Source organism: Numenius arquata, chromosome 15, assembly GCF_964106895.1.
Source record: "Numenius arquata chromosome 15, bNumArq3.hap1.1, whole genome shotgun sequence".
Lineage (NCBI taxonomy): Eukaryota > Metazoa > Chordata > Aves > Charadriiformes > Scolopacidae > Numenius > Numenius arquata.
The window spans coordinates 12,593,471-12,618,524 of NC_133590.1; the positions used below are offsets into that span (position 1 = coordinate 12,593,471).

The window sequence follows — 25,054 nt, forward strand, 5'->3', positions numbered from 1 at the left end:
TTGTGCTGTTGTCAAGAACCAGCCCTAGTATGTTATGTTAATCTTGTTCTCCTTGCTGAAACACCCTTGGGATCTCCTCCCAGACTCAGCATTTCCCGATGAACTCTCCTTTGTTCACCCGGGCTTAATCCTTCCTCTTCCCTGCTCTCCCTGGGCGGTACCTGCCCTGTTCATCCATGGTCCTCAGCAAAATCACCAGCGGTCCCAAAGTGCCCCGAGACTCTGCAAGGTTGTTTCCGTTCTAAATTCACTAATTTCCTTTCATTCCTTTCTTGGTACATTCCTTTCGAGGCAGCTGTGTGAGAAAAGGCCACGGCTGCAGCCTACCCTTAAAGTCAGTAGATGTTGGGCCAAAATCTCTGCTCTGGTGGAGTGATATCAGCAAAGAATTTGGCCCTGAGCCTCGCACGGATCAGCCAGGGAGAACACAGCCCAGTCCTGTGATCCCTTTTCACCCAGACCATCCTACAAGCACTATACTCCCACTTACCCTGCTTTGCTTAAATAAGGGGGTGTCTAATTGTTTCAACTGATAAAAAAAAAAAAATCAAATTAGGAAAATAGGCCGTAGGTAGACAAGTAGGATTTAAAGGCTTTGTTGGCCTAAACTACCTGATGTTTTCCAACCTCAAAGCTGTAAAGCTTGGCTTCTCTTTGTAAATGATGCTCTGAAAAACACGGAGGGGCTTCATGAAACTGAAACTCATCAAACTGCTTTTTTATTCTTTATCAGCCTGTTTTTCCTAGCTCCTTTGCTAACGAAACACAAACAGCGTAATCAATGAAGCCTTTTTTTTTCTTTTTTTTCTTTTTTTTTTTTTTTTAAGGCACTCAAGAGCTTATGTAAAATCTTTGGAATTTGTTAGCATGATAACATTGTTATGCTCTCCTCGCTGATAGAAGTATCAAAGCCAGCTAAGAATAACTGTGCAGCAGACAAAGAAGATTGGATTTGTTTCCTGGAATGAAAGCAAAAAGCATGTATGTGTTGCTTGGTTTCTAACAACTAAGGAAAAAAAAATTAGCTGTTATGAAAATAAACGGACACTTAAAACTTCCATCTCCCCTTCTTAAGTGCCATTAAATGAGTCAAAATATAGAGTTAGTTTGTGCCGAATATTTGAAAATCTCTAAGATTTTCCATATCTTCCTTTTTTTTATTATTTTTTTTTTGAGTGCTGTGATTCTTCAAATCTTGTTCTTCTGGTAGAAACCCCAAATTAAATTGGTTTGCTAGAGAAGTTATTACTGGAATTTGTGAGGCTTTGAGTCTATCCGAGGGTTTTCTGAAGATCAATCTTATTTATTTGGAAATTTGCAAAGTGGTGGTTTCCCATCGCTTTGATCCTCCAAAATGTAATGGGTTTAACGTTAAACTTTGCTTTATTTTAAAGCAGAAGGTTAAGGCAAAAGTCTGGGAACTTAAGCCTCACCAATAAAAATCGCTGGGAATTGCACACCTAATTTTCAACCCCCACAAATGGCGGTTGTGGGCAATTTGTATGTGGAAAGTTGTGGAAATGTAAAGTTCAGGTGTTTGTTACAGAAGTACTTGGATACCCAGAAAGCCAACCGCATCCTGGGCTGCATCAAGAGAAGTGTAGGTGAGTCTACCCCTCTACTCTGCGCTCGTGAGACCCCACCTGGAATACTGTGTCCAGCTTTGGAGTTCTCAACACAGGAAGGACATGGACCTGTTGGAACGGGTCCAGCGGAGGGCCACAAAAATGATCAGAGGGTTGGAGCACCTCCCCTATGAAGACAGGCTGAGAGAGCTGGGGTTGTTCAGCCTGGAGAAGAGAAGGGGAGACCTTCTCCGGGGTGACCTCATAGCAGCCTTGCAATATCTGAAGGGAGCCTACAGGAGAGCCGGAGAGGGACTCTTTGTCAGGAGAGGTAGTGACAGGACAAGGGGTAATGGTTTTAAATTGGAAGAGGGGAGATTTAGATTAGATATTAGGAAGAAATTCTTTACTGTGAGGGTGGTGAGACCCTGGTCCAGGTTGCCCAGAGAAGCTGTGGATGCCCCATCCCTGGAGGAGTTCAAGACCAGGCTGGATGGGGCTTTGAGCAACCTGGTGTGGTGGGAGGTGTCCCTGCCCAGGGCAGGGGGTTTGGAACTGGATGATCTTTAAGGTCCCTTCCAACTCTACCCATTCTATGATTCTATCTTCAGCCAAGCTGCTCTGCAGCTGATGGGGTCTGTGGCTTTGCAGTGTCTGACTGAACTTCTGATTAGGAAATGCGAAGGAGAAACTCCTCTAATTTCAAACAAACTGAAGGATGTTTCTATGGTTTTCATTGTTGCAAATGGCCTCATAAATGGGCACTAAGGTTTCAGAAAGACCAATTCACACACAAACCTTTTTCTTATAGATTAGGCTCGTGGGGCAGCCTTATTGTTCAGAACAACATAGGCAGTACTATTTTGGGGTTTTTTTTGCAAGTTTATCACAAATATTTGTCTTTGCTTATAGACCAATGATAATCTTAAGGTCAGTTTAGAGCTGGAGAAGAGCGAACCTGGTTTTCGTGCTGACAGGGATGAACTTGACAATCTGATCCGAGTTCTTCCTGTATTCTCAAAAAACAGAATGCAAATTTAAAGGAAAAACTGTGTGGGTGTTTTTGTTTTATTTTGGTTTGTTTTGCTTTTACATTTATGTAATGTAACATTCTTTCCAAGCCAATTTCATGGGTTTTTCATAGTTTTTTGGAGGTCTGACTCATTCCTTCCTCCCGCCAAGTCTTTCGGTTTGGCAAAAGCGATGTGGTTTGTGGGAAAACCCCTCAGATGGAGTTCACAGGAGCTGGGCAGTGGGTCACCACTAGCCCCGTGGTGTCCATCGGAGGCTTTCACCAGGTGTCCACCCGCTCTCTAAAAGCACCCTGACCATGAAGCTCAGCTGGAACAAGGGGTCTCTGATGACATTTCTCAGGTCATAGTCCAGACCTGAAAACGCAACCTAAACCGGTGCCCTGGAATCCAGCACCTCTGAAGGTGCTGAACTTCAGCACCTTTAATTTTGCTGTAATTAAATATCCCATCTTCCTGAGTGTAGGGTAAAAATCTTGTGTGCCTAAGGACAATATTCATGTGTCGGTCCTGCAGGTAGGAGCGGCGTGTGACGTGGAAGCTGGGGTGAAGTGTATATACATGTGTATATATAAATATATACGCTGTGCCTTCCAGCACCATGTGCCTGCGTAACGTCAGGTAACTACAGTGTCGCCACAGGAACTTTGTTATAGCTGTGTCATGAACTACTTAGCATTGCCAAACTGAAAAGATGACTATTATTTCTTTTGGGGTTTCCTCCACCCCTGAGATTGCAACCTCACTTCTCCCATATAGCTTGGTTAATGTTATTTTCATGGACACAAGGAGAAAAGGAAACAGGGGGGATCTAGCAAAGATAAAATCCTTCACCCAAACGCAAAATAACGGTGTTCTTGAAAAACATTTGGGGTCTACATTAAAAAAACCACCATCCCCCCCTAATATATGCTCTCTGGCCTTTCCTTGAGGCTAGCTCTTCCCTGGGAGGTAGGGAAGGGCCCGGACTCCAACGGAGCCATCCCGCAGGATGTCTCCTGCTGCTGCATCCCTCTCATCAGCCTGCTCACTGCTCCTCTCTGGCTTTGGCCCTCCAGAGAAATCTTTTGCAAGACTTTCTTTTGCGGCTCTTTGATCTGTGGGCTCCGAGCCTCAGACAGACAGACAGACAGACAGACAGCCTGTCACTGCAGGCTGCAGCCCCGCATCAGCCCCTCTCCTGTAATTATCTCCCCAGCCTTGCCAGGAGGTTGCTCTTCTCTTGTTTTCCTGTTGCTTTTCAGTTTGTTTCCTCTCTCCTCCCCGGAGCCTTCTATTAACGCGGATCCATTAATTCTCACAGGAAAATCAGATAATCAAGCACACCTTAGCACCTTGTCCCTGGAGTTCCTGCCTATCACTTTTCCTGTGTTTAAGTAGCAGAGGGCACCGGGAGGAAAGTGGAGGTGTTTTTGTGACAAAGGTGGGTTGAGGTTGCTTAGCAGTGGGTGAGAGGGTTTGGGTACGGCAAGAGGCTAATGGATAAACAGGGAGAGGCATGTTATTTCAGCAAAATTATAAATTCATTCCAAAAATGCTAAATTTGGTTTTGTTAGCAGGAACATAGCTAGTCTGTGTGCACAGTTTCGTGCCAGACTGAAGTGCTGCTTGCAAAGAAAATCAGAATTTATTTTAATGAAGCTTGTTCTCTCCGGGGTCCCCTCCTCCTCAGGGCTGTTGTACCTGCAGAAGCTATTTGTGAAATGGTTTCCAGATGACAAAAGAGTTTAATTCCTCCCCCTAAACGAGAGGGTGGCCGAATGCCTGTACCTGTATCAGAAATCCCAGGAACTTTTTCCATGCCTGGTTTCCTGCTGCTTGGGAGGCAGGATATGAGAGAGCTGCTCCCTCCAGAAGCTTTAACTCTCTGCCTGATCTTGATCCTTGCTGTCAGAGTGGATGCTACTGGCTCCAGGTCCTGCAACTAAGTGAAGTCTCCACAGCATAATTTAGCGTACATGGTGTTTACCCCTCGATGAGCCAGACCTTGCAGCCCAGGTGATGTTGGCAGTCTACGTGGTTTTCAGCATTTTCAGCCATTACAGTATCTGATTTGGTCTCCAGGGGTCATTTGGTATATTCTATTTCTGTACAGATATCTGAATTGTTAAAAGCAGCAGTGAGCACATCGAGGGGAAATCCCTGTCATCTGCTTTCAGACTAGATGTGAGCATTCTCCTGTAACATCAAACGTGCCTGGGCAATAATATGTTCCCTCCTTTTGCTCATAGAAAATTGGACAAGTGATAGAGCGAGAAACAGCTCAAGACTCAAAAAAACCAAACCAAAACTGATGAATTCCCTTTTCCACCTGAGACTCAGTTGTGAATTGGTGCTTTGAGAGGTCCAACTGGTCTCACTGCTGTACCCTAACATTAAAAGGAGATGCACAGTCCTGCTAAGAGCTGGACTGAGTTCTGAAGAAGATGAAAAGCTGGTTTTGTCACCCAAGGAGATGTAGCTGGCACCACAGTTGAATGTCCTGAGTTTGGGCAGAACGCACGTGGAGTCATCTGGGAAATTCCAACTCAGCTACAGTCTCTGTAGCTCCAGCATTTTATCTGAAATATCTCGATTGTGCATTTGGTAAGCAATGAATCTACCAACTGCCTTGCTGTGGGAGAGATAGTATAGACATTTAGTCTATAGTTATTGTATGGCATATTATAAGCATGATAATCATCTCCCTGGGTAGACACTCAGTGAGTTCCTTGGGTGCTGGCAGCTTGTGTATGCAATTTGGTGTAGCTCAATGCAAAGACCTAATTACCTGGGAAGCCATTCCTTTGTGTTGTAATAAACCCATAGGAAACCTAAGGGACATGCAACTAATTAAGACTGCTCCATTTTCTTATAGGTAAAGAAACCTATAAGAAAACCCATGTGACTTTAAGGAGCTGGAATCATAGAATGGTTTGGGTTGGAAGGGACCTTTAAGACCATCTTGTTCCAACCCCCCTGCCCTGGGCAGGGACACCTCCCATCAGACCAGGTTGCTCAAAGCCCCATCCAGCCTGGCCTTGAACCCCTCCAGGGATGGGGCAGCCACAGCTTCTCTGGGCAACCTGGGCCAGGGTCTCACCACCCTCACGGTAAAGAATTTCTTCCTGAGATCTCACCTAAATCCCCCCTCTTCCAATTTAAAACCATTCTCCCTTGTCCCATCGCTCCACTCCCTGATCAAGAGTCCCTCCCCATCTCTCCTGGAGCCCCTTTAGGGACTGGAAGGGGCTGTAAGGTCTCCTTGGAGCCTTCTCTTCTCCAGGCTGAACACCCCCAACTCTCTCAGCCTGTCCCCACAGCAGAGGGGCTCCAGCCCTCGGATCATTTTCGTGCCCCTCCTTAATTAAACACAAGAATTAGAGTAGAAATTAATTAAATAAATAAATAAATAAAAATTCTTTTAGATTTACATCTTTAAAAAAAACAACAACAAAAAAAAACCACCAGAGTTTCAGAGGAAGGGGTTAAAAACTTTTCCCTGCATCCCGAAACTTTGGAAAAAAAAAAAAAAAACCAAAAAAACTTGCCGAACCTCGCTAATTAAGCGAAGCTGTGCTGAAGTGGGGTTTAAAACGGGAGGAGATGTTTGTGTGTCCCTTCCATCTCTCCGCTCCGGGGTGCGCCCCGCGTCCTCCCCCGCCGGGGGTCGGATCCCTCCGGGGCGGCTGGAGCCGCCCCGGAGGGATCCGACCCCCGGCGGGGGAGGACGCGGGGCGAGGCAGGCTCCATCGTTGTGGCTTTTCCTCGGGGAAACTCATGGGAGGAGCCTCCGAGAAAGCAGTTCCAAAAGCTCCTACTCCTTTTGTACGCTCCAGCCTTTTCTCCCTTCTCCCGGGGCCGGGCTTGGCGACCGGCGGAGGTAGCTGCTCCCGAACCGCCCCCCCAATCCCATCCCATCCCACCCCACACCCCGGGGATGGTGGAAACGGCTGGGAATTGGGCTTAAACTAAAGGCCTGATGCGGGCTGTCGTGTTGTTGGAAGCGAGGATGAGTGAGAAGAGAGAAGCTGGTGATTATTTCCTGGCCTTGGTAAGGAGACACTTGCGGGGGGGGGGGGTTTGAAGTTCGCCAAGGAAATAACAAAAGCAACGTGCGGCTGCAATCTCTAGCAGAAATTGAGAGTTAGCTGTTGTTCACCGCTGCTTTTTTCTCTCTCAAAAGATTATTACGCTTTTTTGGTTGTTGTTGTCGTTCCCCCCCCCCTCCTTTTTTTTTTTTTTTCTTTTTTTCTTTCCTTTGAACAACTTTGTGAAAAGTAACGCTTCTGCCGAGTCAAACGCCCTCCCGCTCGCACGGCGCTGCCTCCGGCTCCGGCAGAGGATTAACTCTCCTTATCCCCCACGGAAGAGCTGGGATGGTTTTGTGGCTCCTGCCGTGGCTTGCGGTTGGGGTTTCTGCTCGGGCGGAGGGTCAGCGGGTGAGGAGACTTTAGGTTTGTTTGGTTTTTTTTTTTGGGGGGGGGGGTGCGATCGCACCGAGAAACTTCTGCTTCAGGTTTACTAGCTGGAATTTGGAAACTTTGAAATTCTGCAGCAATGACATCAGGACGTGACTGAGAGCCCTTCGGAGGCTCCAAAAGCTGCGCGGTGGTGACGCTATGGGCTTTTTATAATGGTTGACAGTTATTACAGCGAATATGCTTATTCATCCCGAGCGGGCGTGATTTATATTTCTAACACTTTTATGTGGCTTTCTGTCGTCCCTCTTAGAGCTTGCGAAGGAATTAATACTGTAACGCGTGTTTCAGTCCCCTTAAGTCTTTTAATCTAAAATAATTGTATTTCTTTAATGTAATAACTCACCGTAACTTTTAGGTTTTGATGTGACCGCAGTAACGTAGGATACTCAGGAAAAAAAAAAAAAAAAAGATTGTATTTTTCTCTTTTATGGTTGTGACTAATGGCACCGATGACCAATCTCCATACACGTGTTAGAAAAATTAAGGTACTTCTAAGCAAGAAGGGTTGGGCGAGAGAGGAAGTCCAGGCCCTCAGGTAACGTGTGACTAAACACCGTCCCCTGCCAAGATAACTTCTGTCTTGTCAGGATTTCCACCAGCACTGCCAGAACGGTGTCGCTTCTGAGAATGGCTCTCCGTCATCACGTGTGTGGGTTGTGGGACGGTGATAGTGTCATCCTCCCGCTCGGCCGGGGGACTGGGAGTTACCTGCCGGGATTGCCGCTGCTGGCCAGCTTGCTTTTCATAGGTGGGGTGTTGCCTTCAGGAAGTCTTTGAAAAGCTACTTTCATTTCTCCAGAATGCAGTTTCCGTGTTTGTTTTCCTTTCTTTCCATTCTCAGTAGGGAAATTTGCAGTGAGAGAAGGGACTCCCTTGTTGCTGGAAGCACAGCCTCGTGTCCGGAGCCGGGCAGTGCCGCGTTCCCGCATGGACCGCGGGCAGCCCACGGCCTTCGGGAGACGGAGCTGGCTCCCGCTGCTCAGCCGGGATGATGGCAATTCCTTTTCTTGGGGACAGAGGTGACTCAGGTGGTGCCTGAGTCACAATGGGCTGGGCTGGCTCTCCCTGGGCACGGTCACCCAGTGTCCAGACCCGTTCTGCTGATTGCTGGAGTCCCGCTCGGAGGAAGAGCGTGTAAATCTCATACACTGGAACGATTCCCCCGGGAGCCAGTTCTGGCATCTTGGCATTTTTTCCCTAAGTGTAGAAATACTGCCACGCACATTACTGTACATCAAACTCCCGTGTCGCCTGTATGACAGTGATTTTATTTGTTTAATTAACACATGCCACTTCATCTCTTGGATACCTTCGTCTCTGTGTTTGTTCAGTGCCCAGCTCAGCAGGACTCAGCCTGGCTGAGGTGGGCAGGAGGTCCCGCAGCGTAAATACAAAGTGCTGATGCGAGGCACTTAAGGCGTAGTTTCTCCTTCGGAGTGCAGAAGGAATTTGAGAGATTTTTTTCCAAAAATCACATATTTAAATAGATAAGTCTTTGGTGGGTTTACAAAAGGCCCAAAACTTGAACTTTTGACTGTGAGTGTGTGTTTAGCTGGTAAAAGTAAAGCCTCGGTTGTGTCTATCCATAGCGACCAGCAAAAGTAACCGGTGACCCCCAGTTGTTGCTGTGTCTGAGCTTTTAAAGCTGCTGCTGGTGTATGGACTTGCCCCGTGGGGACATCGTTTGGTTGTATGGATGGCCCCTTAGTTCACTGGGAAATAAAGCCAGGCTTCCCATTTCGATCTTAGCATCTCATATGTTTCCTAAAATTCTATTAATATTTAAACTGATCTTAAATTACCTCACAAGAAGAAGTACGGGGGTGGGGAAAAGGGGTTTTGTTTGGTTTTAATCCTGTGCAGGTAGTTTATGCAGCAGTCCTGAGCAAGATTAGTTTTAGTTTCTGATACCAGTAATGCTGATTTCTAATCTGAGAAATAGCTTCTTAGCTCCTACTCTGCTGAATTACATTGACAGGAGTCTCAATAATCATGAAAATACTTTTAAAGAACAGAAATACCAAAGGTGCATACAGTTACTATAGCAGGTTATTGTGATTGATGTATGAGATAAGCTACAGAATAAAGTATGAGAAGGTAAAAATGAATATTATGAAGGAATTCCTTAATAAAAAGGATGAAATTTTGCCAGGTACAATGTGTTTGAAAGAATGAATCGGAATTGATGTGGGCGCTGGTAGATCTCTTTCTCTTGCAAAGAATTGCAGTGTAAGAACTTACCAGAAATAGAAAATCCTCTCAATATTTTTCTGTGATTGATTAATGTTTTTTCTTATGCATGTGTGAACTGAGGCTTAAAAAATGGACTCTTTGACTTAAGTTGTTACAAAGCCGAGTGTAAAATCTAGAGGATTTTGTCCGCCAGCCTTGCTGTACCCAGTGAGCAACATCTCGTTTCTTGAAGAAAACGAAATAGCGGGTGATGGGAGCGCTGAGAGCTCAGTCCTGAGCGGTTGTTGGTGCCATTTTCCAGAGATTTCTGGAGTAAGAGCAGGATCTATAAATCTTACCGTTATCTCATTAAAAGCAACCAAATGTTTGGGACTAGGAGATAGCAGGGCTTGAACTGCTTATTGGTTCCTCCTCGGAGTAAACTTGGAGCTGTTCAAAGGGAGCCACATCCAGAGCTCCTGATTGGAAAAACATGGACAGGGAGGAAAATGCCAAGACCCGTAGCTGCCTTCTGTCTCCAGCACCAGTGTCAAAATGTTTTAAAACTTTAGGATGAAACTGGGGGCTTAGGGTTTGCATCTCGCTGGTGTCGGTAGGGGAGCAACAAATGGGGCCACCAGAGCACCCAGAGAGCACCTCGTCCTCGCTGGTGCCGAGGAGCTGACCCTGCCTTCCTCTGGGTCCACCTGTGTAAAGCCCTGCTTTTTTATGTTTTAAATAGTTTTCCACAGATAGTGGAAAACTATGTTTATGCTTAAACAGAAGGTTTATGCAGTTATTTCATAGTTATTGCATAGTTGCAATAGTTGCAATATTGCATAGCTGCATGGTTATTACATAGGTTTACGCAGTTATTTCTCATTCATTCATTGATATTTAACGACAAGTATGTCTGAAACTGGCTATTTGCCGACCCGCCTTCTAACAGTGACTTGGAAAATCCCTTTTAAGAGGCCTTAAAAGTGAAATTAGGAAACTCGAGAGCCTGAGGACACTGGATGGGCAACGTCTCTCACTTGGGCCACACTAATAGCAGAGTGAAGCCCTGGGTCTTTGGGCTGAATTTAGTGCTCTCGCTGCAGCTGTTAGTCAGCAACTGCTTGTTAAACTCCGAGGTATTTTCCTTTGAAAAGTATTTCAGTCATGCTTGTCACAAGTAGAATTTGGAAGTCATTTTAAGTAGATCCTCTCCCAGGCTTCGCCCAGAACTCGGGCAATGGAATGGAAAACGCTCGTGGCCTTTTTTACAGAGCTCGACTCTTGACACAAACTGACCGAAGAGACCTGGAGAGGACGTAGAGCAGGGACCTGGTGGCGGGTGCCCGCGAGGCGAAGGCGGTTGTGATGCCCAGGAATGTCAGTTGTGAAACGAGTCTGAGCAGCTTTTGGATGGCTTCATTGTTTGTGGCACTCAGAGCTGGGTGGCTTGGCAGGGAGCAGCTTCGCCATCACCTCCCCGAGCCCCAGTTTCAAGTTACCTTCTCCAGAGCTTGGATGAAAATCGCTCTCTGGGAGATGTGAGCGGCAGCAGGCAAACACTTCCCTTCTCACCAGGTTGGGGCACACCAGTACAACAGCTTCTGTTGCAGTTTTGGCTTGTGCAGGACTTTCTGTATGTTCCCAGGAAGGACGCTTGGTGCTTTCTCAGTAGCCAGAAGAAGACCTGCCCATCTGAAGTATATCAGAAAGAAGCTGCAATGTCTTGTTGTCAAGGTCTGCTCTCTAAACGCCCATTTTAAGGCAAAGCAGAGGGAGCACCCCAGTTTGTGCTATGACTTAGCGATGAGTGAAAACCGGTCCTTTTGTACTAATAATCTAGAGGACTTTAGTAAACATCTTGGCTCAAAGCTTCCTACGACAGGCTGAGCCCTCAGGTGTGGTTAAACCGGAGAAGAGGTGGACAGTAAATTGCTTAGTATTGTAATTAGATAAAAATAATATTATAAATTTAAAAAATAGTCGAATGTTCCAGGACATCATCTGAGAACTGCACTCGGTGGAGTGGCTCAACCCCACTCGTGTTGGTGTAACGGAGGGGAGGATGCCCCTTGGCTTGGCAGGGATGCCAGGGGCAAACGAACTGGACCGAGTGCAGAACGATGCTGTGAAACCACTGGAAATGCAAAGCAGAAACGCTGGCTTACAAAGGATCGCAGGTGTAATTAATTAAAAATAACTCAGAAAACAAGCTTGACAAATACTTTTTCCACATGAACGTGTTACTTTGCAGAATTCTTTAGATAAAAGTTGTGAAATGTGAGTGTATTCAGATGGTGGCCTTCAGTCCTTACTGGAACGACACTGACATTACTGGAGTGCAGTTTAACTCCTTGTTATCTTCCTTGAACCCAAATTAAACTACAGTAGGGAATCACACTGACCCGCTGGATCTGCGGTCAGGTAAGGGAGTAATCATCTCCTGTTAAAGCCGAGTTCCACGATTTAGAGATTTTTGGTTTTAAGCTGAAAGTCCAAATGCTGAGTGACAGTTTTAAGTTTATACGGTTCTGCTCAAACCCAGCTGGGCACGGTACCATCGCTGTGCGCGGGGCTGTATTCACGTGGTGGTATCGGAAACGGGGACAGAGGGGTGTTCAGGAAAGTGGCACCTGGAAACCGAGCCGGTTGGGTGAATCCACAGATGTGAAATTGGAACCCCCAATTAAAGGTCACATTTTATGTATTAAAAAAACCTGAGGATTTTGGTGAGTTTTAGGGAAAACTGACACATCCAGGGCCCTGGTCTCTGGGTGGCCACGTGGGAATGTCAGGTTGAAGTAGGCAACAAAAACATTGTTTTCAGGGGGTGTCTGTTAAAAACAAACAAATCCTTTCCTCAGCAAGGCTCCTTCCCCTGTTGGTTCACGGGTATGTTTCCAAATTGTTTTCCTTCAGCCAGGTGGTACGGGTACTCGGCTGCACCCTGCTTTCCCCGGGTATGGGACAAGGCTGGATGTCCCTGCCTGTGTTCCCCGTGACACCTTTGTCTGACCCTCTGCTCTGTGGCAGGTGAAAGCCAGGCTCAGGCTCCCTGTGTGTTACGTGGTTTCTGAGCAAGGAAGTCCTGCCGTTTCTCCTGTTCAAGCAGTAGCTCGTTTTTTCATTTGCTTTTTTAAATCAGAATCAAAATGGGGTTTGTTTGCTGTTGGATCGTACTGTCTCATCGCTCCTGCTGTCGTAATGCAGACAAAAATCCAGGGACTTCAGGCTGGTGGGAACAGTAAAGCTGTGCACAAAAGCGATTTATATTGAAAACACCCAACTTTCCCTGCATTCCTGACCACACGAGTTAGCATACGCGTGCTGAACAGCAGGGGCTTCAGACAGCCAAGTGACAGCAATCCTGCAATAATTCAAACCTCTAAGGCTGCCTTTTTCCGTGTCTTTTCTCTCCGCAGCCCTCCTGGGCCAGGTGATGACATACAGTTGGCTTCTTCCCTCCATCCTTCTGAGCAACCCTTGGCTGTTTCTGCGACATCTGGAAATGCTGACCCCGTGGATGCTGCTGAGCTGACCGTGGCAAGGTACCGTGCCCCTGCGCAGAGCCATTCCCGCTGGAGCGGTGGGAAGCAGCTCCCAGCTCCTTACTGGTGTGGGCAGGTGGGGGACCACGGAGGTCAGTTCTAGCTGAGAAATTGCTGTCGCTCTCCTTGGATGGATATATGTCTGGGATGGCCCATCTCTGATGGGTTTGCTGAGCCTGTCTGTAGTTGGTGGAGCATCTGTCATTGAATTGCCTCGGTTGGAAGGGACCTTTCAGATCATCTAGTCCAACCATCAAGTGGAAATCTCTGACAGCATTTACATTTCCCTCTACCAAAACCTTCAAAGGAAGACACCGTTTATCTCTGCCTTAGATTGAATCATTTTGGCACGTAGGAGGGTCAGACCATGCAAAGTTGCAATATATCCCTTAAATTTTTTAGGTGCTTATATATTTTTTTTTTTTTATTAGTACAAGGTGACTGATCCTTCGGGCATTTTCTTTAATTTTGATAAGTTCCTTAACAGTCTAATGCTGATTATAAAGCATTCAGGTACCTCATCTCTGTTGGACACTGGGCTTTTTGTCTGCTTTTACTTGCACGGAGAGAGGAAACTGTTGCTTTGTTTGCGCTGGTGGCAGTTGGGTTGTCAAGGTCTCTGGGTGTATGAGCTTGTCTTAACTGCCAAGAGCAGAGAAAGCCTTGTAGGGTGTGTTTACCCTTCAATCACTGTGAATTCAGTGGACTGTAAACATACACAATATATTTAAGCTAGCATTAATTTGCTTAGCTAAAGTCACAATAATACGTTATCAAAGGCAGGAGGGAGCTCGTGTGGTTTGCTCGAGCCACCTTAAATACTGGGTGACTTTGGTTTTTAGCCCATACTGGTTTTGTGTCGGTCCCCAAGCTGGTTAGTGGCTAATGCTGGCTGAGTGAATCTGTGAGAAACCAACTTGTTCCTACAATCGGGGTAAGATGATGTAGAGAAGCTTGCAGTGGGAAGCTGCTGATGTGGATTTCTTCCCGTTCTTGTAACTTCTTACTCAAAGTGGTGTTTCTTGGTTTTTAACAAATGTCATTGGGTTACTGATGGGTTTTTGGGAATTCTGTTTTTTCTTGCTCGTGGATTGTTGGCCGTAGTAGCAAGGCAGTTAGAAAAGAGGGAGCAGTAATTGAGGTGGAGCCATGAGCTACTTTCTGAGTGTGGAGGGATGAAAAAAGACTCACACCAAAAGCGCCAGGAAGATTTCTATATGGTCTCTGGCCTACAGTCTGAAATAGAAGACTCTGTTGCCCTTGGGGTGATAGTTTGCTGTTTGTAGGGAAAAAGGCACACGAGCTGTCTGTGATTAAATGTCACCTTAGGAAACATTCAGGAAGAGTGTTTTCATTTACTGCTTCTTGTAAACCTGATGAATTCACGCTGTTCAGATTCTCATCTGGATCTGGAATTTCGAGTTAATTATATTATACCTTTTCTTCTGATCTACTTCATAACTTCTGTCTTTAAAATATTTTTACCGTTAATGTGCGAGTGTTAGTCTCGGGGTTCCTTGCTTCATCCCAGTTGCGTGGGCTGGGAGTGCTGGTGCTGAGCCCACACAGGGTGGCTGAGCCCAGTAGGGGTGAGGGCACCCAGACCCTGCAGCGGCCGCAGGATCTGGCTCCTGTTCTATCTGTATCTATCCTGACCTTGGTGCAAGTGCAAGGGTTCAGTGCTAAAAATTTGCAAACCAGGAGTATTCAGCCTGGAAGTAGGTAGTTTTTCAGCTCCTGAAAGGGAAGAAAGTGAGAGAGAAATACACTGTGGTCAGCTGGAGTCGGTCTGGCTGCAGGTAGTTCGCCTGTGTTTGTTGGTTTTAATTTTTTTTGTTTATTTTTTTAAAAAGCCGCACAAGTTAACTCCTGTCAGTATTGTTTGTTTTTCTTTCTCCTTTATTTTGTATCCTTGTTCAGCTTTAGGCATAAAAGCCTACCTGTTCTCCTTGTACCTGCCTTTCCTGTCCAGGCTGTTGGTGCTTGCCAGCTTCTCCGGGAGCCTTGCAGAGGTGGTCCCTGGTGTCCTGGCAGGAGAAACGCAGGAGCTCCCACGTCTGCCCACCTGCAGATGCAGCTGATGGGCAGAAGAGGGGTTAATATCAGCACAGCTGGACCCCTGCTTTAGCTCCTGTCTGGAACAGGCATGGTACCACTCTCTCCCAGCAGTAACAAGCACTGAAAACTTCTCTGTGGTCTGGGCAGACCTAAACTGATAACAACATAATGTTAATAGCACCTGAAAGTACTACCTTTAAAATGCATGGGGTTATGCTCACAATGAGGACTGGACTTTTCTTATCCAAGGGAAGAATTTCAGTGACTTTTGTTGTTTCATGTCATTGCCTTATCCCTCATCTTCTCTTCACCTGTGATGTGGAGCAGATTCTTGCCTTTATAGGTAAGATGATCATATTAAAGCTACTGCTTTTTTGGCATTTTGTGCCGAAATACTGCTCCGCTGCTTTTCAATATGACTGCAAAAAAATCCTCTAGTGCACACCCGTGTCATGTCTCTGTGTCGATGCTTTCTGGTTATACCTCAGCACTACACTTCTGAAATATTACCAGGGTTATCAGTTGGCATGATGCTATTCCAGTCTGTAAAGTACAATTAAAAAGTGTTTTTTATCCCCCTATATATTTAGTTATTTACTAATAAGTTCCTTTTGTTAAGCTTCCATGTATTTTCCCCATCAAGGGTGTCAGATGGTGTGCACTTTGACAGGGAAAAATAATGGTGCATATAAGGCAGGGGTCAGTTTGTGCTAAATGTCTTCCAGATGGCAGTGCATAATAAGATATCGGGTTGTCCCTCCATCTGTCCGGTCAAGAAACTGTATCTTTGTTTTGCTCCTTGAGGAGGGTGAGTGTCTGCCTCTCCCTTCCCCTGCCGGTAACATATTGAGCAGGGACAACATGGTATCGTCTGCTCAGTAAGGAGATTTTATTTACTGTATCTACAGAGGAGTGCCCTGAAAAGAACTGGGTAAAAAGTTCACCGGCTGTTCTGCCAGGCATTTTTGTTTAGCGATGAAACCGAAAGGGCAGGCTCGCTCTGATTTGCCAATACACATTGCGCTAGGAGAAACTTTGGCTGTAATCTTTCCCTTTCTGCCGCAGGTGCAGAGCCCTGCAACAGGACTTCAGTTTTATAAGAGAAATGTTTGGATTGGAAAGGCAGAGGAGTGCCCCGGCTGTATCAGACCACAGCTTGGCTCCGTGCTTAGAGGTTTTAAACGTTTCTGAGCTGTGTCTACCTATTCCCTTCCAACTTGCTCCCCATCCTGTGGGCAAAAAAGCAGCAGGTGCCTGGGAAAAAACGGCAGCACTTGCTGCATGGGTTGTCTTTAAGGTCAGGCTGTAGGTAACAAGCAGCGCAGGCCAATCTGATCCCGTCCGCGTGCTAAGGAAAGCTTCTGCTTTTGAATCTAATTTTCAGCTGAGGTTGCAGAGCTGCAGAATGGCATTTATGGATGGTTGGACTCGATGATCTTAAAGATCTCTTCCAACCTAGACAGTTCTATGATTCTGTGATTTGGTTGGGACCAGGTGGAGCCGGCACAGCTCTGTGGTGAATCCTGGGCAGTGAAAGCTGTTCTGAACCTGAGTTGGTGTTGGAAAATGTTGTCTTCCCCCACATCACCCTCTCTCCCAGGCCCTGCTGTGCAGAGGGCACGTTAAGCTGCCATAAGGGAGTTTGTGATGGGTGGTGTGGGATGCACTAAGAGCTGCGTTGCTTTATCTGCAGATGGACCTTTCCCGGTCGGTTCTCCCCAGGTTCACGGCCTGGGGAGCTGCGATGCCCAGGACACAGGTAGGAACACAGGAGGTCAGAAAGTGACTTCTGAGAGTTACTTAAAAATAAACAGAGAGAACTTGAGAAATGCTTGTTATCTAATCAGCTCGACTGTACAGGGTAAAGACCAGCCAATGGATAGTTTACTGCGCACTGGGAAGACTTGGCCCTTTTGGTAGTATCCTTCCTACAACCATTTGAGTATTACTAGTTGGACAATAAGTTTAACGGCAGATTTTGCTTTAGTAAGAGCTGTGGAGAAGAAGAGTTTTAATGTAGCCACTTCATGTCTGAGCTGATACAAGTCCCATGAGTTAATACACGTGCTAGAGTTGATGGATACCTGGGCTGGGTTGGTTGAAGTGGAACCCAGGAAGTTCCATCTCAACATGAGAAAAAACTTCTTTAATGTGAGGGTGGCAGAGCCCTGGAACAGGCTGTCCAGAGAGTGTGTGGAATCTCCTCCTCTGGAGACATTAAAAACTCACCTGGACGTGTTCCTGTCCACCCTGCTCTGGGTGACCTTGCTCTGGCAGAGAGGTTGGACTAGATCTCCAGAGGTCCCTTCCAACCCCTGCCAGTCTGTGATTCTGTGACAGGAAGTGTGTATTTTGGACAGAGGTGCTATGCTACACTGCCTTAATTTATGCAGTCTGTACCATTTCTGAGCTGCTCTGCTCCTGCCTTGTCCCTTGTGAGCTTAATTATGCCACCAGTGGGCAGCACCCACCTGCAGGTAATGCCCATCCAGTGATGGACAATAACTGGTAGCACTACGCTGTTGCGATTCTACTACAAACCACGCTGAACGGTGCCAAAATTATCATGTGGCGATATCAGCCCTTCTCAGAGCAACAGCAGGGAGGACAAAGAGTGGAGGCAGCCCATGGGACCCTGTCCTACAGTCCGCCTCCCACGGCACGCAGGGAGATGCCTCCTGGTGCTCGTCTTGGTGCAAGAAAAATGCAAGGACCAACTGCATCTCCGCCGTGCTCCTTCCCAAGGCCACGTGCACCGGGAAGGCAGCTGACACTTGGCAGGCATGGTCTTTCTGGGAATCTAGTATTCATCAGTTTGGATGAAGCTTGGAAAGATGAAGGGAAATTATTTGTGGATTTTAACACATACAGATACCATAGCTTGTAAAAGTAAGCCCTGTGCTTTGCGAAGACAAGGGAGCAGAGCTCTTCTAAAAATGCCTGGGTTTTGATGGCGAGTTTTGCTTTGCAGAGAGCATTAGAAATGACATTAGTCAAAGTGTATCTCTGAAAATGGTTTCATTTTATGTGGAAAGATTTGGGGGGAGAGCTGAAGGGCTGCAGATGGGCAGTGGGGGAGCAGGTGCTGCTGTAGGCAACTGATGGATCAGTTTTACATGTGCATAACATAAGATTCCTAATTTTATGTGCGTTCAGTATTCTTGCTGGGCTGGGCCCTCTTGTGAATTGTTTGGGTTTTGCAATTCTTTGTTTACCCTCCAAACAGATGTTCAGCATTCACTTATTTTTAGCAGTTTACTTTTTGCTTTAAAATCTTACTTTCTCCAATCTCCGTGTGACCCTATATAGTCACATCCCCTTTGTATGTATTTGATGCTATTACTATATTAGGACAAAGACATTTTTAGCAAAGGGAAAAGTCCTTTGCATGAAGAAGGAAACAGCTTGCTTTTTGATTTTGATTTATTTATTTGTTTTCACTTGATGTGACTGAAAATTTAGGAAGTCTATGTCAGTGTCAGACCAGTTCGGACAAACTGGGGAAAGGGAAGAAGGAAGGAAGGAAAGAGGGAAGAAAGAAAGGAAGGAGTGCATAAAGCAGAGATAATTTCTGAGAAGGAATAACTGAGTAGCTCTCCCATATGGCACAAAGCAACTTCATGTCTATGAGCTATTCAAGGTAAACCACTCTCAGAAAGAGCTTTTGTGATCTTAGTAAATTAGTGGATAAACACTTTGGGGAATAACTGTTCTCCTGTGTATTGTAACTGAAGTTAAGGATGTGATTGGTGTTTATCCTGTGGTTGTATACACGTTTCTAAAGAAAGGAACAATCTGTCCCTGAACTTTACCAACTCTTACTCGGTAACACAACTTAATTTACCTTCTACAATTACAGTATAATTACTGGGGGGAAGGGGAGAGGAAATTTTAAAAGGAATGGCTAAGAGAACTGTTTATATTTAGTTCAGGAAACCTAAAAGAAACTTCTCAGCCAAGGCCTGGTTCCACCAGCGTTTCCTTAAATGTTTGTGTCTGGGTCTCTGGAAGCAGGAGCTCGCACAAGGGGGGGCTGTTCCATATGGCTGCTACCCTAGGACATCTGTGTCCCTCTGGAATGTCGGGGGTGCCCTGGAAAAGAAAATGTGGTGTGACAAGACCCTACGCTGCTCCTGCTTTGGAGACATCAAGTCATTGGATGTTTAGTTCCTTCCATTAGCTTAATGAGCGTGGCCAAGAGCAGGGGGAGTAGCCTCCTTACCAGTCTGCGTAAAGGGAGGGGGAGTGCAAGTGAGCTTCTTGGGGGGTGATCTTTTGGATTCCCAGGGGATTTACCTTCTTAAAAAGAATTAGAAGGCTCATGAGAAAATGTGTCTTCTTTGTGCTGCTGTCGAGGGTTTTTTCTAATTTGGGTTTTGCTTAAGAAAACAGAAAGTTAATGGAGCTGTAGCGGTGCTTTCTGCTCCAGCCTGCCTCCGGGAGAGGGAACACAAGACGACCCTGCCCCGCGTGCCAGGGATTTGGGCAGATGGATGGGTCCTCCCATACTCGGGCTGGTGTCTGTGTGCCAGAGCTCCTTTTCTTTGGGGACCGAGGGTGGGCATATCTCCCCACAGCACCCTGCCGTTCCTTCCCTTGATGAGAAGAAACTCGCCCTTTCCAATCTGTATTTACGTGCTCTGGAAATCATTACATGGCTGTCATTCTTCTGAGCTTGGGTCTGGTGGGGCTTTGCTGAGCAGGGGGACTTGTAGGAATTAACAAATACAGGAGTATTACAGTCCTGTAATCTTGACATTCATGTCATGGGTTCAGGGATTATCGTGCTTTTAGTTTTACAGTATAGGGAGAGCTTTGAAAGTAAGAGAATTTTTTAGTCCTGGGTTTTTTGTGTGTTTTTTTTTTTTTTTTCTTCTAAAAACCAAGTCACTTAACTGAATATTTGTATTGTAAGCTGAGGAGAAAGGGCTGTATGAGAACTGCAAAGTAGTCATCAGTGATTTATTTATTTTACTAATTTCATATACAGTTAAATTCCTCTGGCAGTTAATGTTACGGTGTATAAGAGTTGTCAGAACTTTGCAGTATTAGTGGTTATGTGGTCGTCAGAGAAACTAAATGAAATAGGGTTTCTAGGAAGAAGTAATTTGTGGGAGGTGGGAGAGAAATGGTATTGGGGAGGGGATGTGCTCCTTAGAGCTCCTTAGTTTAGGTCCAGGCAAAGTTCATCTTTTGAGGAGTCTTCACTGAAGCTTCATGGGTACTTCTAAAATTTGTCAGCTTATTATTTTTAATAATTGTTTTGCAGCACTCCCAAGCTTGATAGCTGCAAAGAAGCCGATAACCTCATTCCTGGGGATGTGCCTTTGGCTGCGGCCCCTGGTGATGGTGTAGAACTGCCTGCTCAAGAAACTGAAGGTTTCACAAGGGAAAAAAAGAGGTATTGTGCAATGTTATTTCGTACATTACAATAAATTTCCATGTCTGTACGTCTTTTGTTTAAGAAAACATAACTACTGTGAAAGAGGCTGAGTAACTTTCAATAGGTGTTTTTTGTCTAGTTATATGAACACTTTGTTACTAGATTTTGAAACTAAATGCTAGACTATCAAGACCTGCTTTCTCCAGTATATTTACTCCGAAAGACCAGAAGAGGGAGCTTGGACTACGCTGGTTATTACCGTGCTGATTTTCCCCATATTTTTAAAGTAATACATTTTAAGGGTTTTTTTCCCAAGTGTTTTCCTTGTTTGAAGTTCAAGAAAAAAATGTGGGGGCTGAGACTGTGCAAGATCAGGTCATATTCCAGAGGACTGTTCTAATCATTCTCCTTCAGATGCTGCCGGTGTCTTTCCCCACCCCACACCAGTGATTCGCATTGTAGTTGTCAGTACTGAAGGAAGAAGTTCATCTTGGTTTTGTTCTTGCCCAGGAAATGTTGAATTATCTTCAACAACTGTCTCATAATTGATGATTCCCTCCTTCAGATTTGCACTAATTGGTGCCATAGTGTTTGATAGATGGCCTGGGTAATTTTTGGTTGGAAAACCCCCAAGCTGAATCCTCCCCTCTCAAATATAGTCAAGACGAGACGTGTGCTTGGATATTCGTGTCAGAGCTTCAGATGACGCCTGTCTTGTGGGTGATTAACTAGTGTGCTCTTGTGGCTCGGCAATAAAGGCATGCCCTTATTGTGACATCTATTAATGGAAAAGGTCGCAGAACAGCTGAGAATATTAAATGGGCACTCCCTGGAGAACGGCGTTCTCCACCCCACAAATACAGGCCGCAGCTTGTGACAAGCACTATACAAGACAAGAGACGCCACGGGAAATACAGCTATTCTGCTGAAGCTCTGTTCAGAAATGTCAAAAGATGCTGCTGTCAGCAGGAGGATGCTCTGAATCACAAATGAAAACATAAGCAATAGACATGTTCTGCTGTGGAACAGTGAATGAATAGCTACAAGCAAAAGCTATTCAAAAAAACATCCACAGTGTAGTATCTAGGCATCATGATGGTTAACTGTTTGTTCTAAAGTTCTGATTATTTTGAGCAGAAAATGGTGTCCTCACCTCCAGTGTATGTGTTTGCTATAACACAGGTAGGCCAAGTCCTCTGTGCAATGTTCCTGCATGATACTGTACCGGACCCACACTTTTTAACCTGTCTGTAGTTGGTGAGGAACAGGAGTGCTCGAAGGTCTGTTTGGCACCAGTGTGCAAATTCTGTAATGTGGAGATTATTTTCTGAATGAAGGGTAGGTTCCGTGGCCATTCTCTAAAAATGGAGAGAAACAGTTCTGGTGAGGTTGCAAGTTGGAAAATATTCACCCCAAGATGTTGGCTCTTCCCAGAGAATCATCTGAATTTGTTTGAACTTTATAGATACCCCTGGACTGAATTTCACCTTCTGTGAGTGCTTTAGTGTAGTCACAGGTGACTGTCGTTTACAAATCCAAATTGAAACCACCAAAACACATGGTGATATTTTTTTTTTCCCTTTTCACCAGAATTCAGCATCAAAGAGAGGAGAAATAATTTTAGAACTTTGCAGACCAGCAGAGCTGCTGTGCTCACGTATTTAGATTGGTTCGTGCCCTTGAAGTTTCTGTTTGGTTTTGATAATGATGTAGTGTGTTTAATAATGTAAATATGTGCGAGTCTCTTAGATGGGGTAAACCATGGTGTAATTAAGTAATATTAGTAGAATTGCTTAATGCAAAATCAAAATCCAGCCTAGGATGTGAGTAACCAAAATGCACACTGGCAAGAATCCTTGTTACGCCTCGAGAATACTGGTCTGATCACCCATAGCCGCCTTTCTCCAAAGCCGAACCTGCGTGCGTGTTCTTTTTGTAACATCAGCATCGACTTTCACAACCTTAATGGAAATGAAGGTGCATACGGAGGTGAGAATTAGAGATGTCTGTGAGACGAAAGGTAATTCTTGCATCGTCTTGAAAAGCAAATATGTTAGTGTCCAAATAGCTCTTGGCTGTTATAATCAGCCCCTTCTGTAAATACTATCTTGCATTTTTATGTGATTCCTATGTGTATCCCATTCATTATGTGCATCAAGTCAAATCAGCCATGGAAAATAATGGCATGCAAATTGGGTTATGTGTCACTTTGTCACATTTATGGCAACTGCCCGGACGGGAAGGTGCTAAACTTCTGCAAATGCTCTGCCGCTGCACAATTTTCTGCAAAATGGGTCCTTGGGGCATTTCAGGCTCCTCTGTGATTATGATGGTCACGTTATGAACTGTGTCACAGCCACTTCATAATTTGGGAGAAGTGCTGAAATACTGCTCGTGAGTGTAAGTTGGCCTTTCTGGAAGAGCTGGAAAGGCTCTACCTATATCCATCCCTCTGATGGTCCTATGAGGAAAAGAGACAGATATAATCCATTGTATAGAGCAAAAAGCAAATGCTGTCTTTGTGTATATTCTCACCTGCTTTGAAAGCTCCACCTGTGATGTTAAATGTAGCTGGTGGGATTGGAGAGGTGGGTCCTCCTTGTTGGCAGATGTGGGGTCAGTTTTCTTTCAAAAGCTCAAACAGACTGGTGTGGGATCGTTTTGAGAGACTCTGGATGGATAGGGAACTTCTGCTAATCTTGGAATCTCTGAAACTAAATACACATCTCTGCCTTACCCAATTTTCCTGAAACGAGCCTGGACCTAACTGGAAGCAGAGCAATAAATCTTTCTATCCGAAAGCAAAAAGTCACAACAATTTTTACAGAAAGCTCTGCTTTTTGCGTTGTTGGTTTCCAAAAGGTAGTTTCGTAATACTTCCCTGGGAGGGAACAAAGCTGAATTATTGGTGTCACACAGAAAAACAGGATAGGCTTTATGACTTCCAGTTTTTATTTGCTTGATCATGTGTTGAAAACAAGTTTTCTCCTTTTGCCCTCCTTAGGAAAGGCTTGGTGTAAAACTAAGTAAATAAAAATTAACGTATTGCCTTCATTGATGACCAATACTGATAATCCTAGACTGAGGTGCTCTTAATGATGTAATGAAAACCAAGAAGGGATTAAATGGGACTCAAAAACACAAGGCATTTTTCCTTGAGTGAATTTAACCCTTTTGAAAGGCATGAATCATTCCACTAAGTTTACAAGTGCATTGAGCAAAGAAGAGGTGGGAAATACAAGTGAGGGATACAAATGCAATCTCAAGGCCACCTTCTTTCCAAAGTGGGAGGTTTTGAGGTTTTTTGATTTTTTTTTTTTTTTTTTTTTGGGGGGGGTGTGAGGGATTGGGGATGGGCTTTTTTTCCATGTATTACCTGAACTGGATGGTAGTATGTGTCTAATGAGTCTGGATGGTTTGGTGTGCAGGTGAAGTGATGTTTTTTTATAACAGCAACAGAATGAAAGCATTGAATAACATCACTTGGGTCTTGGAAGCTAAAATCCAAGGATTTCTCTTGAGGCTTTGTGGCCAATATCCCGAAAAGCATTCACCGTCTTCTGAAGCACAACACACCATAGATACCTTCCATGTAATCAGCCAATCTGTAACAATATGGACAGGAGTGAGCCCGGTCCTGCTCTTCATTTATTTCCTCCATTCCAGGTTTTAAAAATAGATTGTGTCTCCTGAGCGATGTGTTCAGAACTGCTCAACCCCAGGCGGGAGGATGCTTTGTGTTGCTCAGTGTAGAACTCTCCCACCTATTACTGAGCAATAATGTCAAATCCTGGGATGTCTGAGGTGTTTAAAGCCCAAAATGTTGTGGACTAAGTGCGTTTTCTTGTAGCTGACTCTGGAACTGGTATGATGGGGTCCCCAGGTGAGGGACTGGATCCTGCAGGCTTCTCTGGATGAACCCATGACTGTGGGGGAACTGTCCTGTGTGTGATGGGCAGGGTGCCTGGGGACCCCCACGTTGTGTGCTGGCAGAGGACGGCTTCCATAAAATAGCAGCAATTCAACAAATAGCTTCCAGTAACTGTGTTTTTAAAAGGCAGAGCATTAACGGATGCTTGACAGAAGTGGGAAATCTCACCAGTTTTCTAACTATGTCTTTGTTCAGAATCTGAGCTCTCTGGGGTGCGTCCTGCCTGCACACATTTATGCTCAAAAAGAGCAATTATTTGTGTGTGTTGTAAAGCTTCTCTCTGTATGTGGCAGTGGACAAAAGGGCGATGGTAGCCCTCTGTTTGCTTGTTATTCCTGTGTATTTTACAGGTTCCCTCAGGCAATCTATGGTAATTTCCTTGCTGCTAGAACAGGTTCAGCAGCACGAAAATGAATATATCATTACGCTAATTAATCCATCCACAAGGAATTTCAGAATGGCATTAATCATCTTGCATCAATCCTGCAAAACTGGCAGTGCAGATTCAAGGCAGAGATTATACACCTGGCTCGGGTGGCTGTTCCCTGGCGCTGTGGGGGACACGGTGACAGCTCTGAGAGCACCAGAGGAGCTTGGCACTGCTAGGAGGGTGGAGGACTTGCAGGGACTCGCCTCTCAGAATCCTGGAATACTTTGGGTTGGAAGGGACCTTAAAAATCATCTCGTTCCAACCACCTGCCATGGGCAGGGACACCTCCCACTGGACCAGGTTGCTCAAAGCCCCATCCAGCCTGGCCTTGAACCCCTCCAGGGATGGGGCATCCACAGCTTCTCTGGGCAACCTGGGCCAGGGTCTTGCCACCCTCACAGGAAAGAATTTCTTCCTGAGATCTCATCTAAATCTCTAGTATTTCAGTTTAAAACTCTTTCCCCTCATCCTGTCAT

General features: G+C 45.4%; 1 protein-coding gene across 1 annotated transcript in view; it reads left to right on the forward strand.

Moving 5' to 3' along the window:
- TACC2 (transforming acidic coiled-coil containing protein 2) overlaps nucleotides 1-25,054 on the forward strand; it is a 128,877-nt gene that overhangs the window by 35,551 nt on the left and 68,272 nt on the right. Inside the window, exons 5-6 of the mRNA XM_074158964.1 lie at nucleotides 12,651-12,776; nucleotides 20,104-20,235. Coding sequence (XP_074015065.1) covers nucleotides 12,651-12,776; nucleotides 20,104-20,235 — 258 coding nt within the window. The remainder of the gene's footprint in view (nucleotides 1-12,650; nucleotides 12,777-20,103; nucleotides 20,236-25,054) is intronic.